Source organism: Moschus berezovskii, chromosome 4 (assembly GCF_049115385.1).
Source record: "Moschus berezovskii isolate FMDL1 chromosome 4, NW_MosBer_1.0, whole genome shotgun sequence".
In the NCBI taxonomy this organism is placed as follows: Eukaryota; Metazoa; Chordata; class Mammalia; order Artiodactyla; family Moschidae; genus Moschus; species Moschus berezovskii.
Window position 1 is genome coordinate 51470097 of NC_142463.1, and position 15609 is coordinate 51485705.

General features: G+C 40.7%; 1 protein-coding gene across 3 annotated transcripts in view; it reads left to right on the forward strand.

Annotated features, from left to right (window-relative positions):
- TNNI3K (TNNI3 interacting kinase) overlaps positions 1–15609 on the forward strand; it is a 383736-nt gene that overhangs the window by 306475 nt on the left and 61652 nt on the right. For all 3 annotated transcript variants that reach the window (XM_055402899.2, XM_088835391.1, XM_088835392.1), the window contains 2 exons: positions 10660–10719; positions 14478–14647. In XM_055402899.2, the coding sequence (XP_055258874.2) occupies positions 10660–10719; positions 14478–14647 (230 nt within the window). The remainder of the gene's footprint in view (positions 1–10659; positions 10720–14477; positions 14648–15609) is intronic.

Genomic DNA, 15609 nt, shown 5'->3' on the forward strand with positions numbered 1-15609 from the left:
GCCAATTCAGGAGACATAAGAAACATGGGTTCGATCCCTGGGTTGGGAAGATCCGCTGGAGAAGGAAATGGCAACTCATTGCAGTACTCTTGCCTGGAGGATCCCCATAGACAGAGGAACCTGGTGGGCTATAGACCATGGGGTCACAAAGAGTTGGACATGACTGAATTGACTGAGCGCAGGTAGTTGCTTTACAATTCTGTACATAAAGTGAATCATCTATATGTATACATATATCCCTTCCATGTTGGCCCTCCCTCCCATTCCCATCCCACCCATCTAGGTCATCACAGAGCACTCAGCTGAGCTCCCTGTGCTATACAGCAAGTTCCCACTAGTGAGTTCTTTCACATGTTAGTCTGTATCTATCAATGTTACCCTCATCCCACCCTTCCTTTCCCGCCCTGTGCCCACCTGTCTGTTCTTTATGTCTGCATCTCTATCACTCTGTTCTACACCTAAAATTAATATAATATTGCAAATCAACTGTGCTTCAATATATACACATTCAGTTCAGTTCAGTTGCTTAGTTGTGTCCGACTCTTTGCAACCCCATGGACCACAGCATGCCAGGCCTCCCTGTCCATCACCAACTTGCAGAATTTACTCAAACTCATGTCCACTGAGTCGGTGATGCCATCCAACCATCTCATCCTCTGTTTCACCCTTCTCCTCCTGTCTGGCTCTAGGTGGGTGATTACACCATCGTGATTATCTGGGTCGTGAAGATCTTTTTTGTACAGTTCTTCTGTGTATTCTTCCCACCTCTTCTTAATATCTTCTACTTCTGTTAGGTCCCTACCATTTCTGTCCTTTATTGAGCCCATCTTTGCATGAAATATTCCTTGGTATCTCTAATTTTCTTGAAGAGATCTCTAGTCTTTCCCATTTTATTGTTTTCCTCTATTTCTTTACATTGATCACTGAGGAAGGCTTTCTTATCTCTCCTTGCTATTCTCTGGAACTCTGCATTCAAATGGGTATATCTTTCCTTTTCTCCTTTGCTTTTCAATTCTCTTCTTTTCTCAGCTATTTGTATGGCCTCCTCAGACAGCCATTTTGCTTTTTTGCATTTCTTTTTCTTAGGAGTGGTCTTGATCCCTGTCTCCTGTACATTGTCACTATCCTCCATCCATAGTTCATCCGGCACTCTATCAGATCTAGTCCCTTAAATCTATTTCTCACTTCCACTGTATAATCATAATGGATGATTTAGGTTTTACCTGAATGGTCTAGTGGTTTTCCCTACTTTCTTCAATTTAAGTCTGAATTTGGCAATAAGGAGTTCATGATCTGAGCCAGTCAGCTCCCAGTTGTTTTTGCTGACTGTATAGACATCTCCATCTTTGGCTGCAAAGAATATAACCAATCTGATTTTGGTATTGGCCATCTGGTGATGTCCATGTGTAATCTTCTCTTGTGTTGTTGGAAGAGGGTGTTTGCTAATTCCCGCAATAAACAAACAAACAGAACTGTTAAAGCATTTGACTGTAAATTCAGAGAATTCACATCTAAGGCATACCCATTAATGTAGATTATTAAAAAATTAAGTTACTTGATAGTTCATTGAAATTTTGTAAATACATTACCTGATTTAATTCTTTTAATTTGGCAAGTCAACTTGAGGCCAAGAAAACTGAAGCTCAGAATAAACCATCCAAGGTCACAGAGCCATTACATATTTATCATCAAGTTATTTTCATTCTAAATCCAGTGTTCTTTCTAGTATGTAGGAGCTAATCTCAGGCATTGAATATTAAATAATTACAACTAAATTTTCCTTTATTACTAAAGATGCCACACTTAAAGAGGGAGAATGAAGGAGCATTAAGATCACAAGCTCCACCTAGCTTTGAATTCAGTTCTCCTAGTTATTGACTATACTATCTTAGATAAATTATTTTTCTAATTTTTTTCCTTTTCATGTTTAAAATAGAAATAATAAATGCCAACCTTACAGGTTTTTATGAGTTTGACAAAATGTTAAGTGTCTAGTGAGTATCATTTGTTGTTGTTCAGTTGCTCAGTAGTGTCTGACTCTTTACGATCTGATGGACTGCAGCATGCAGGCCTCCCTGTCCTTCACCATCTCCCAGAGCTTGCTCAAACTCATGTCCATTGAGTTGGTGATGCCATCCAACCATCTTGTCCTCTGCTGTCCCCTTCTCCTCCTACCTTCAATCTTTTCCAGCATCAGGGTCTTTTCCAATGAGTCAGCTCTTCACATCAACTGGCCAATGTATTGAAGCTTCAGCATCAGTCCTTCCAACAAATATTCAAGGTTGATTTCCTGTAAGATTAACTGCTTTGACCTCCTTGCCATCCAAAGGACTCTCAAGAGTCTTCTCCAACACCACAGTTTGAAAGCATCAATTCTTCAGTGCTCAGCCTTCTTTATGGTCCAACTCTCACATCCATATAAGACTTCTGGAAAAATCATAGCTTTGACTATACAGACCTTTGTCAGCAAAGTGATGTATCTTCTTTTCAATATGCTGTCTAGGTTTGTCATAGTTTTTCTTCCAAGAAGCAAGCATCTTTTAATTTCATGGCTACAGTCAACATCTGCAGTGATTTTTGGAGTCCAAGAAAATAAAGTCTGTCACTGTTTCCATTGTTTCCCCATCTATTTGCCGTGAAGTGATACCATATTTTACCATTATTTTGATACTTTTTTAGTCCTCCAATGAAAGAGTAACATCATTTGGATTTAAGTTCAAGAAAAGGCTGTTAATTTATAATGCATTTCCTGATTGGTTTAAAAAAAAGGTAAAGGTAATTATAATAAAAATCCTCTCCCATACAAAAAGACAGTTTGAAAATAAAATGTAAATAAAATTTAAAACTACTAATTCTATCATACTTTCAAGTATTTATTGAATACCTTCTGTTCACCAACCATTCCTCAAGGCAGTAGGGATAGAATTCAGTTCAGTTCTGTTCAGTCGCTCAGTCATGTCCAACTCCCTGCGACCCCATGACTCACAGCATGTCAGGCCTCCCTGTCCATCACCAACTCCCGGAGTTCACTCAAACTCATATCCATCGAGTCGGTAATACCATCCAGCCATCTCATTCTCTGTCATCCCCTTCTCCTCCCACCCCCAATCCCTCCCAGTATCAGAGTGTTTTCCAGTGAGTCAACATTTCGCATGAAGTGGCCAAAGTATTGGAGTTTCAGCTTTAGCATCAGTCCTTCCAATGAACACCCAGGACTGATCTCCTTTAGAATGGACTGGCTGGATCTCCTTGCAATCCAAGGGACTCTCAAGAGTCTTCTCCAACACCACAGTTCAAAAGCATCCATTCCTCGGCAATCAGCTTTCTTCACAGTCCAACTCTCACATCCATACATGACCACTGGAAAAACCATAGCCTTGACTAGACCAAGGGATAGAATAATAAATGATAAATCCCTACCCTCATTGGACAGTCCCAGGTAGCTCTAGCAGTAAAGAAGCTGTCTACCAATGTAGGAGATGCAAGAGATGAATGCTTGATCCCTGGGTCAGGAAGATGCCCTGGAGAAGGAAATGGCAACCCACTCCAGTATTGCTATGAAGGGATGTAAACAACAGACAAAAAGTATGCAATATGTATTAATATGTATTAAGTCATTTAATGGTAAATTCTATGGAATAAAGACTTCTTCAGTGATCAGTGCAAAGAAATAGAAGAAAACAATAGAATGGGAAAGACTAGAGATGTCTTCAAGAAAATTAGAGATACCAAGGGAACAATTCATGCAAACATGGACATGAATATTTTATTAGGACCTAACAGAAGCAGAAGATATTAAGAAGAGGTGGGAAGAATACACAGAAGAACTATTCAAAAAAGATCTTCATGACCCAGATAACCACAGTGGTGTGATCACTCACTCTTAGAGCCAGACATCCTGGAATGTGAAGTCAAGTGGGTCTTAGGAAGCATCACTACGAACAAAGCAAGTGAAGGTGATGGAATTCCAGTTGAGCTATTTCAAATCCTAAAAGATGGTGCTGTGAAAGTGCTACACTCAATATGCCAGCAATTTTGGAAAGCTCAGCAGTGGCCACAGGACTGAAAAAGGTCAGTTTTCACTCCAATCCCAAAGAAAAGCAATGCCAAAGAATGCTCAAACTACCACACGCTAGCAAAGTTAGCTCAAAATTCTCAAAATGCTCAAAATTCTCCAAGCCAGGCTTCAACAGTACATGAACTGTGAACTTCCAGATGTTCAAGCTGGATTTAGAAAAGGTAGAGGAACCAGAGATCAAATTGCCAACATCCACTGGATCATCGAAAAAGTAAGACAGTTCCAGAAAAACATCTATTTCTGCTTTATTGACTACCTCAGGCCTTTCACTGTGTGGGTCACAACAAACTGTGGAAAATTATTCAAGAGATGGGAACACCAGACCACCTGAGCTGCCTCCTGATAAATCTGTATTGGACAAGAAGCAACAGTTAGAATTGGACATGGAACAACAGACTGGTTCCAAATAGGGAAAGGAGTATGTCAAGGATGTATATTGTCACCCTGCTTATTTAACTTATATGCAGAGTACATTATGAGAAACGCTGGGCTGGAAGAAGCACAAGCTGGAATCAAGATTGCCAGGAGAAATATCAATAACCTCAGATATGCAGGTGACACCACCCTTATGGCAAAAAGCAAAGGCCTAAAGAGTCTCTTGATGAAAGTGAAAGAGAAGAGTGAAAAAGTTGGCAAAAACTCAACATTCAGAAAATAAAATATCATGGCATCCAGTCCCATCACTTCATGGGAAATAGATGGGGAAACAGTGGAAACAGTGGCTGACTTTATCTTTGGGGGCTCAGAAATCACTGCAAATGGTGGCTGCAGCCATGAAATTAAAAGATGCTTGTTCCTTGGAAGAAAAGCTATGATCAACCTAGACAGCAAGTTAAAAAGCAGAGATATTACTTTGCCAACAAAGGTCCATCTAGTCAAAGCTATGGTTTTTCCAGTAGTCATGTATGGATGTTAAGAGTTGGACTATAAAGAAAGCTGAGCTCTGAAGAATTGATGCTTTTGAATTGTGGTGTTGGAGAAGACTCTTGAGAGTCCCTTGGACTGCAAGAAGATCCAACCAGTCCATCCTAAAGGAAATCAGTCTTGAATATTCATTTGAAAGGCTGATGCTAAAGCTAAATCTCCAATACTTTGGCCACCTGATGTGAAGAACTGACTCATTGGAAAAGACTCTTATGCTGGGAAAGATTGAAGGCGGGAGGAGAATGGGACGACAGAGGATGAGATGGTTGGATGGCATCACCAACTCTAAGGACATGAGTTTGAGTAAGCTCCAGGAATTGGTTATGGACAGGGAAACCTGGAGTGCTTCAGTCTATGGGGTCACAAAGAGTCAGACATGACTGAGTAACTGAATGGACTGAACTGAACTGAAAGTGAAAAATTATTTTGTGAAATCCTTGGATACTTTCAAGAAAGATGTATCTTGTAAGTTGGACTTGAAGAGGGCAAAGGGTTTCCACAGGCAGAGAATAAGAGTTAGATAATTCTAGACTGAAAAAATAGCAAGAATAATGTTCTGCACTGAGCAGAAGATCTAAGTTCCCTTCTTTTAGCCTCCCTGGACTGCTTAGTGTCTGCCCTATGCATATGTGTTTCAGAGGTCAGCCAGAGAATTAGGCAGAGTTTATATACAAATGGGCTTCCCAGGTAACCATAGTGGTAAAGAACCCGCCTGCCAGTGTGGGAGACATAAGAGACAGGGGTTGAATCCCTGGGTAGGAAAGATCCCCTGGAGGAGGTCACAGCAGTACACTCCAGTATTCTTGCCTGGAGAGTCCCACGGACAAATGGAGGCTGGTATGCTATAGCCCCTGTGGTTGCAAAAAGTTGGACTCAACTGAAGAGACTTAACATGAATGTATGCAAATCCAAATAATGGGGCTCCCTCTTTTCTTCCAAGATTTACCCTCATTTTTAGTGCTAATGTTTAATAAAGAGGATTTTAGGTTGCCCCCACCCAAGATTCCTGTCCCCTGGTACACATGCCAGGAATAACTCCCTTCATTTGAGTGTGGGCAGAATCTATGTAAAAGATAAACAATTAAGAACATAATTATGTTTTTTAATATGGCAAAACAAATATTATTCTGTGTAGGTGTGACCTACTCAAATGACCCCCTTAAAGCAAAAAATTTTTCTTCAGTTGGTTACAGGGGGCAAAGTTTAGAGACACATGTCCTTGCTGGCCAGAAAGAAAGCAAATAGATATGTTGTGAACTGCTTATAGGGGCTGTGTGGCAGGGAGCTGTGGGCATCCTCTGGAAGCTGACAGTCACCCCTGAACAACAGTTGGCAAGAAAATAAGAACCTGAGTCTAACAACCACAAGGAAATGAGTTCTTCCAGTACCAGCAAGCTGGGAAGAGACTCAGATGATATTCACAGAGTGCACTGATGCCATAATTTTAATCTGTTGAGGCCCCGAGCAAAGGACCCAGTTAACTTGTACTAAACTCTGACCCACAGAAACTGTGAGCTAATAAATTGGCATTATTTTAAACCATGGCATTTTTGATGATTTGTTATATAAGTTTGTGTGTGCTCAGTTTTTTCCAACTCTTTGCAACCTCATGGACTGTAACCTGCCAGGCTCCTCTGACAATGAGATTTTTCAGGCAAGAATACTGGAGGGGGTTGCCATTTCTTACTCCAGGGGATCTTCCCAACCCCAGGATCAAACTTTCATTTCCTGTGTCTCCTGCATTGGTAGGCAGATTCTTTACCACTGAGCCACCTGTGAAGTAATGCAAAAAAGAGAAGGAGAATTATCCTTAGAGCACTGTCCTTGAGTAGATTAGCAGGGATAAGATCTAGCACATAGTGAAGGAACTGCCCTCAGATAGAATCGGGCAAAGTTCATCTATAGAAAAGGAAGTGAAGGCAGATTATCTGCCTTTAGACATAGGTAGGTGGTTGAAATAGTAGTAGGAGCTATAGGTTTGAAGAAAGAGGAGACGGTGCAAAATAGCCACCTAGAGTGTGAAAAAGAATGAGCTAGGAATATGAAATAGGCTCTCTGAGCAGTACTAAGGGTCTACATCAGATCCAGTTCAGTTCAGTTCAGTCGCTCAGTCGTGTCCAACTCTTTGCGACCCCATGAATCACAGGACGCCAGCCCTCCCTGTCCATCACCAACTTCTGGAGTTCACTCAAACTCATATCCATCGAGTCGGTGATGCCATCCAGCCATCTCATTCTCTGTCATCCCCTTCTCCTCCTGCCCCCAATCCCTCCCAGCATCAGAGTCTTTTCCAGTGAGTCAACTCATCGCATGAGGTGGCCAAAGTATTGGAGTTTCAGCTTTAGCATCAGTCCTTCCAATGAACACCCAGGGCTGATCTCCTTTAGAATGGACTGGTTGGATCACCTTGCAATCCAAGGGACTCTCAAGAGTCTTCTCAAACACCACAGTTCAAAAGCATCCATTCCTCAGCGATCAGCTTTCTTCACAGTCCAACTCTCACATCCATACATGACCACTGGACAAACCATAGCCTTGACTAGATGGACCTTGGTTGGCCAAGTAATGTCTCTGCTTTTTAATATACTATCTAGGTTGGTCATAACTTTCCTTCCAAGGAGTAAGCATCTTTTAATTTCCTGGCTGCAATCAGCATCTGCGGTGATTTTGGAGCCCAAAAAAATAAAGTCTGACACTGTTTCCACTGTTTCCCCATCTATTTCCCATACTTCAGATTCCGTTTCCGTTCCGTCGCTCAGTCGTGTCCAACTCTTTGCAACCCCGTGGACTGTAGCCTACCAGGCTTCTCCGTCCATGGGATTCTCCAGGCAAGAATACTGGAGTGGGTTACCGTTTCCTTCTCCAGGGGATCTTCCCGACCCAGGGATCGAACCCGGGTCTCCCGCATTGGAGGCAGAAGCTTTAACCTCTGAGCCACCAGGGAAGCCCATACTTCAGATTAGAGGGTCATAATTTTGAAATAAGACCTGTCAGGATGATTTAATCAACTAGGATTTTTCCAATTGTGTACAATTACATGACGAGTTGACTCACTGGAAAAGACTCTCATGCTGGGAAAGGTTGGGGGTGGGAGGAGAAGGGGACGACCGAGAATGAGATGGCTGGATGGCATCACCGACTCTGTGGACATGAGTTTGAGTGAACTCCGGGAGTTGGTGATGGACAGGGAGGCCTGGCGTGCTGTGATTCATGGGGTCGCGGAGAGTCGGACACGACTGAGTGACTGAACTGAACTGAACTGAACTGAACAATTACACAATAGGGCAAGAGAGTTGATGCTGTGTGGGAGTGGTTATGATTGTCAATGAAATCCAAGCTAAATCAGGGAGGAAATGTGGTGACCCTGTGATGGTGAGAAGACAGTAACAGGAACAGAAAGTAGGGGAGACAGATTAGATGATAGATAGAAGATACAGCAATACTGGCAAGAATAAGGCTTTTAGAGAGTGAAAAAGTTGGCTTGAAGCTCAACATTCAGAAAACTAAGATCATGGCATCTGGTGCCATCACTTCATGGGAAATAGATGGGGAAACAGTGGAAACAGTGTCAGACTTTATTTTGGGGGGCTCCAAAACCACTGCAGATGCTGATTGTAGCCAGGAAATTAAAAGACGCTTACTACTTGGAAGGAAAGTTATGACCAACCTAGATAGCATATTGAAAAGCAGAGACATTACTTTGCCAGCCAAGGTCCATCTAGTCAAGGCTATGGTTTTTCCCATGGTCATGTATGGATGTGAGAGTTGGACTGTGAAGAAAGCTGATTGCCGAGAAATGGATGCTTTTGAACTGTGGAGTTTGAGAAAACTCTTGAGAGTCCCTTGGACTGCAAGGAGATCCAGCCAGTCCATTCTAAAGGAGATCAGTCCTGGGTGTTCATTGGAAGGACTGATGCTAAAGCTGAAACTCCAATACTTTGGCCACCTCATGCAAAGAGTTGACTCACTGGAAAAGACTCTGATGCTGGGAGGGATTGGGGGCAGGAGGAGAAGGGGATGACAGAGAATGAGATGGCTGGATGGCATCACCGACTCGATGGACATGAGTTTGAGTGAACTCCGGGAGTTGGTGATGGACAGGGAGGCCTGGCGTGCTGTGATTCATGGGGTCGCAAAGAGTCGGACATGACTGAGCGACTGAACTGAATACACACACACACACACTATATATTGCACTGTTTTCTTCTGCTTTAGGGTATATTCGAAAATCATCACAATAAAAAGCAGGGTTTTCTTAAGTGGTGAGATGGTTTATGTGGTCAAAATTTGTTGGAGTCGGGGTTCTGAAAGAAGTGAGCTAGATAGAATGAGACAGAGCCCTGAGCGTGATCTGATGGAAAGTGTTAGGTGGAATAGTTCGGAGAAGTTGCAAGCATTGCTAGTAACAGAGTCTAGGGTATGAATGACCAGCGAGTTAATTAACTAAGGGAAGGTAGAGGATAAGATCATCACAGAAGAGGAGACAAAGGAACCCGGAAGTCAGGGGTCACCTTTGTGGTTATCTGCTTGGATAATAAAAACACTGAGAGTCATGCTAGAGAACATGACAGTGAACCAGATGCAAAATCTTTGAACAAAGGAGAGTAGCTCTATGGAAATGCTTGATAAACTGGTGGTTTTTCAAGGAGAAACCATTTGGAATTTGCAAAGTCAATGAGAAAGACACAGACCCCTTTCTTACCCCACTACTACACGCACACTCCTGGAGGTACAGAAACATGTAAGGGAAAACAGCTTCCTCTTGGAGAGCTCCGGGGGAGGCAGTGTCCTCAGGGGAGGGCTAGATATTAAGGGAGAAATTGTTCTACTAAGAATCTAAATTAGTTGGTTACAGCACCTGAATGTTAAATTGGGCTATCCACCTCCTGGCAGTGAAAGTTTCATCAAGGGAGAAATGATAGGTTATGTAGTCCTTAGGACCTGACAAAAGGAGGCATATAATTTCTTCAAAAGAGACCAACGTTTTCTAAAATCCCAAGAATTTTTTCCCTAGATCTATACTCACTTATATATCCCTAGCAACTAGAACAATGCTTACAATATAATCAGAATACTAGAACTGTTTATTTAACCAAACTCATCTGACAGGAAGATTCATATTAGATAATACCTTTAATGACAGTTTTTGAAGATAAAAAGGTTATCTTAACCTCTAAAGTAAGGCATAGTCCTGGGGTTGCTATTGATCATAGTTTTGAATCTGAGATGCTATTTTCAAAATGAACCTAATTATAAAATTAGCTGTAGCAGTCCTTTCCTTACAGACACATTGTACAGTGTATTATAAGGCACAGAGATAGTTAATAGTTTTTAGTATTCACTTTTATTCTTTCATTTTGAAGAGGAAAACCTGCTATTTAAAAGCATGCAAAGCTAATTAAAGCTTTTCCACTATTTCATTATCTGAATGTAGTTGCAAATGCTGACTTAAAACTCTTATCAGAGGGAGACTCAACATTCCTCCCTGAACAGCAAACGAACATTCAATTAACACTTCAATACAAGTGTATTTTAAATAAAAATATACTTGATGGTTAATCTCATTCTTTATACATGCAAATACTAAATTTTAAAATCCAAAGGGAGCTGCCTCCCTTTTATTCTTTGGGGGAAAAAAGTCTTTTCTTTATTTGCAGGGAAGACCTGAATTTTCTGAAGTTGTTACCAAGTTAGAAGAGTGTCTCTGCAACATCGAGGTAAGAAATTTACCTTCTGAAATATGTCCATTAAAAAGGCTTGGATACACAGAGTTCTTGGGGGATGGATGTTGCTGGTACTTATGGAAAGAATATAAGTGTGACTGTCCATAATTCCATTCATATTTTTACCCTGTCACTTAAGTTCTAATAACTGCATCTGTAGGGACAAAGGCAAATTCAGAGTGAATTTGGGCTCTTCCAACAAATGATCAGGCAAGCAAATGCACATGGGTATACATAATTTTAAAAATTGATAAGTAAAATTTTCAAATATAACAGATGATTTAAATCAATTTTTTCTATACAAAAATTCTTACATACAATGAAATGTAAGCTAAAGCATTAAGCCATTGTCCATTTATGTTCAGTAAGAACAGAAAAAAAATTGTTACTAAAATTAGCACGTAAGTTAATCGGGAGGCATTGCTTGCGTACCACACATATGTTGCATAAAGTGATATGTGTTGGTAATGAGGCTAATGGAATTTTCTTTCCTTAATATTAAGGAGCTGTTTGCTTTAATTTTCTCTATAATTGCCTTAATTTTCTATACACCTGTTCAGGAGATAGCATTTGAAAATAGGCAAGGGAACTGAAGCATGAGCACTAATTCAAAAATAATAATATGTTCCCCAATGCAGGTAAGTGCTACAAGAGAGGAAGATGGACATTACACATACAGGCTCATGTATAAATGAGTGTATGAAGGAAAGGGGCAAAAATGGAGAAAGACAGCATCAACCTGAGATTGCACAACTAAATCCCAAAGTGAAACTATCTAACAGAAGTTTTCTTTTTTAAAAATTTTAGCCAAGAGTGATCAGAATGCAATCTTTTGTACAAGTGTCCCAGGTCTGCAATTACAGCCTGCAGGGAGTGGCTCTATCTCATGACTCTCAGTTCAGTTCAGTTCAGTCGCTCAGTCGTGTCCGACTCTCCGCGACCCCACGAATCACAGCACGCCAGGCCTCCCTGTCCATCACCAACTCCCGGAGTACACTCAAACTCATGTCCACAGAGTCGGTGATGCCATCCAGCCATCTCATTCTCTGTCGTCCCCTTCTCCTCCCGCCCCCAACCTTTCCCAGCATCAGAGTCTTTTCCAGTGAGTCAACTCGTCGCATGAGGTGGCCAAAGTATTGCAGTTTCAGCTTTAGCATCAGTCCCTCCAATGAACATCCAGGATTGATCTCCTCTAGAATGGACTGGTTGGATCTCCTTGCAGTATAAGGGACGCTCAAGAGTCTTCTCCAACACCACAGTTCAAAAGCATCAATTCTTCGGCGATCAGCCCTCTTCACAGTCCAACTCTCACATCCATACATGACCACGGGAAAAACCATTGCCTTGACTAGACGGACCTTTGTTGGCAAAGTAATGTCTCTGCTTTTTAATATACTATCATGACTCTTTACTGGGGTTTATAAAGAGGAAGTTTTTCCTATGGAATGAAACTTTGGTCTTAGACATAAAGCTTCCTTTCCCTTCTCTTCAGTCCTGAATCATACAAAGTAGAGAGAAGTAAAGGTATATTTGGTAGGGCTCAAGTGGCCCCTACAAACAAAAGCATCTACCAGAGGCCTGGAATGTTGAGAAGCACTTTTAAGGCTTGAGTTTCAAGTATCCTCTCACTTTGAACCTTTGTGTTTGACAGAGCAAGGTTGTGCCAAGCATGGGATATATCCAGTTAGATTAGAGAGTGAATTCCAGAAGCAGAGATAATGGTAGAATCTACTAAACTGACCTAGCCTCTTAGCACAATCTCCCCTAGTAGAGAAGATGAGTAACTACGGGCTATATGCAAAGAGTTGCTGGAGTGGGTTGCACTAATTAATGGACTAGGATCATCTTTAAGGGATTTAACTTGTGGAGTTCCATAAGGCTCCATTCACTCTACTCTTCGACTTCTTGGTCAGTGGTTTAGATCTTGGTCAAGGTCTCTCTGCTCATCACAGTTGCAGATATAATAAAGTTGAAACAGAACAAATACTTGAAAGCAGGATTCTAGACTATTTTGGAAGATAAAGTAGTAGGACATGTCTAACAAGAATAAGTTTAACAGGAATAAATATATCATCATGCACTAGAATCAAGGAAACAACAGTAGAAGAATCAAACAATGGAGATAATGGTTTTGGAGCACCATGAAGATTAGTGGATAATAAACCTTGGGGGAGTTAGAATATGAAATATCTGTCTTGCATCAGAATAGAGAATGTGATCATTCCTCTCTCTTCTGAGATGGCCAAACAAAATAGTACCCTGCATATATCCTTATAATGGAGGAGGAAATGGCAACCCATTCCAGTATTCTTGCTGGGATAGTGCCATGGACAGAGGAGCCTGGCATGCTACAGTCCATGGTGTCACAAAGAGTTGGACATAGCTGAGTCACTGAGCACATATAATTCTTATAAAGGGATTATTAAAACTGTTACACAAATTTTAAGGAATAGAAATCAGAATGGTGAATGGATTAACAACCAATTAGAGGAACCAAGGATACTTATCCTGGAGAAGGCAAAATTAGGATGAGTCAACAGCTATTTATAAACATCTGAAGAACTATCATATGGGAAAGGGATTGGCCTAGTTCTCTGTGGGCCAACAAACAGAAATGAAGTCCAATAATAGGTGTGGTTAATTATGAGGAAGAAACTTTCCAATGGTCAGAGCCATCCTAAGATAAATGAATGGATCTGGATGTAGTAGGTTCCCCATCAGACTGCATAAGGATGAAAAGGATGAGATTGAATCACTGGAAAGTCTGAAGGTTCATTTCAACATTGCATGATTCTTTACTTAGAAATCTCTTGTCTACTTGAAGAGCCTAAAATTTACATGTATTATTTTTAAATAAAAATATACTGTCTCATGAAATTATTATATCAAAGAATTAATGTTCTTCTCTGATAGCTCTGTTGGTAAAGAATCCACCTGCAGTGCAGGAGACCTGGGTTCAATCCCTAGATCAGAAAGATCCCCTAGAGAAGGAACTGGCAACGCACTCCAGTATTCTTGCCTGGAAAATCTCTTGGACTAAGGAGCCTGGTGGGCTATGGTCCAGGGGTTCACAAGAATTAGACATGACTTAGTAACTAAACCACAACCGCAGAGTGCATAAACAGCAAGTCTATAAAAAATTCAAGAAAACTATTATCTTATATTTTGTTTTCTCTTTCTCATTTTCTTCCCTCACACTCTTCTATTTTCTAACTGTACTTCGCTATGTGTAATTATTTTTAAAAACTCTCTACAGTAACTCTATTTAGTCCTCATCCTTGCTGGACATTAAAGCTTCCTTCATTTTATGAAATGGAAAAGTGTGTAAATTCAGTTCATGTAAAGGGAATAATTTCATGTAAAAAGGGAATAATCATAAGTTCCAATTTTAAGGAATTCTGCCATGAATCTTATCACCATAGTGAAAAATGTAGAGAATCTTTTAACCATTAAATAATAATCTTCTGTCTGTTTTATGAATCTGACTTGAGCCTACTGTGTTTTGAGAAAGAAAAGCATAAGTTTTGTGGGTCAGTTCTCAGCGTATAACTGGGTCAAAAAAAGTAAATTAAGCTAGCCAAGTGTTGCCATTAGAGGCTGAAAGGGAAGGCCTGAAGCAAGCTGAGCTGAATAGAAATTAAAATATAAGAAATCCTAGAATAGAAAGTTAAAATAAATCTACAGTTTATAATACTATGCCTTTAAGCCTGTTGGATTTATTAAATGATTGAAACGGCCCCTCCTTCATTCAGCTGATGTCTCCTGCTTCAAGTAACAGTAGCGGGTCTCTCTCACCTTCCTCTTCTTCTGATTGTCTGGTGCACCGCGGAGGGCCTAGCCGGAGCCATGTGGCAGCTCTACGAAGTCGTTTTGAACTGGAATATGCTCTAAATGCAAGGTCCTATGCTGCCTGGTCACAAAGGTAAGTGGTAATCTAAGCAACACAGTCAAGTCAGATTCCAGGGTCTTCCCAACATAGTCACCTGACTTGATTAATATCTGCAGGGGATTTACCACCCCTGTGGCAGACTTCAAAAGGGGAATTTTGAGCCTGTTTTCCTCTAATATTTTGACCAAAATGTAGAAATTTTGTTGTCTATTATTTTAGGTTCTCTAAGCTTCAAGTTAACCATTGCCAAAGCGAGAATTGTCTAGCTACAGCAGCAAAAGAAATTTATTGAAAGTATTCTGAGAGTTTCTTATGGAATTCAAGGAAGAATTTCTGTGTGGGAATCAAGAAATAGCTCTGAAAATCTGAGCACCAAAATTTCAGCATTCTGAGAATTACCATATGACCCAGCAATTCCACCCTTAGATATATTCCCAAACGAATTGAAAACAAATACTCAAATACCTGTACTCAAATGTTTATAGCAGCACTATTCGCAATAGCCAAAAGGTGGGGGATAAAAAAACAAAACACAAATATCCTTCAACAGAAGAATAGATAAAAAATAGTGGTATCCATACACTAGAACATTACTCGGTCTTAACAAGAATGATGTAGTGATGCATACTGCAGAGTGGAGGAACTCTGAAAACGTGCTAAATAAAGGAAAGGAACAAAGATCCTATATTGTATGACTGTATACGAATATCCAGAGTAAATTGTGTTTGGGGGGGGCTATAGCAAAATATCATAGATTGGATGATTTAAATGGCAGAAATTTATTTTCTTACCATGGAGGCTAGAAATCTAAGATGAGGGTACCAGCATGGGTGGGTTCCAGTGGGACTTACAGTTGGCCATTTTCCTAGCTTACAGATGGTCGCCTTCTCACCTCACCCTCATATGGCAGAGAGAACCCTGGAGTCTTTTTATCTTTTTATAAGGGCACCAATTCTGTCAGATCAAGGGCTTCATTCTTTTGGCTTCATTTCACC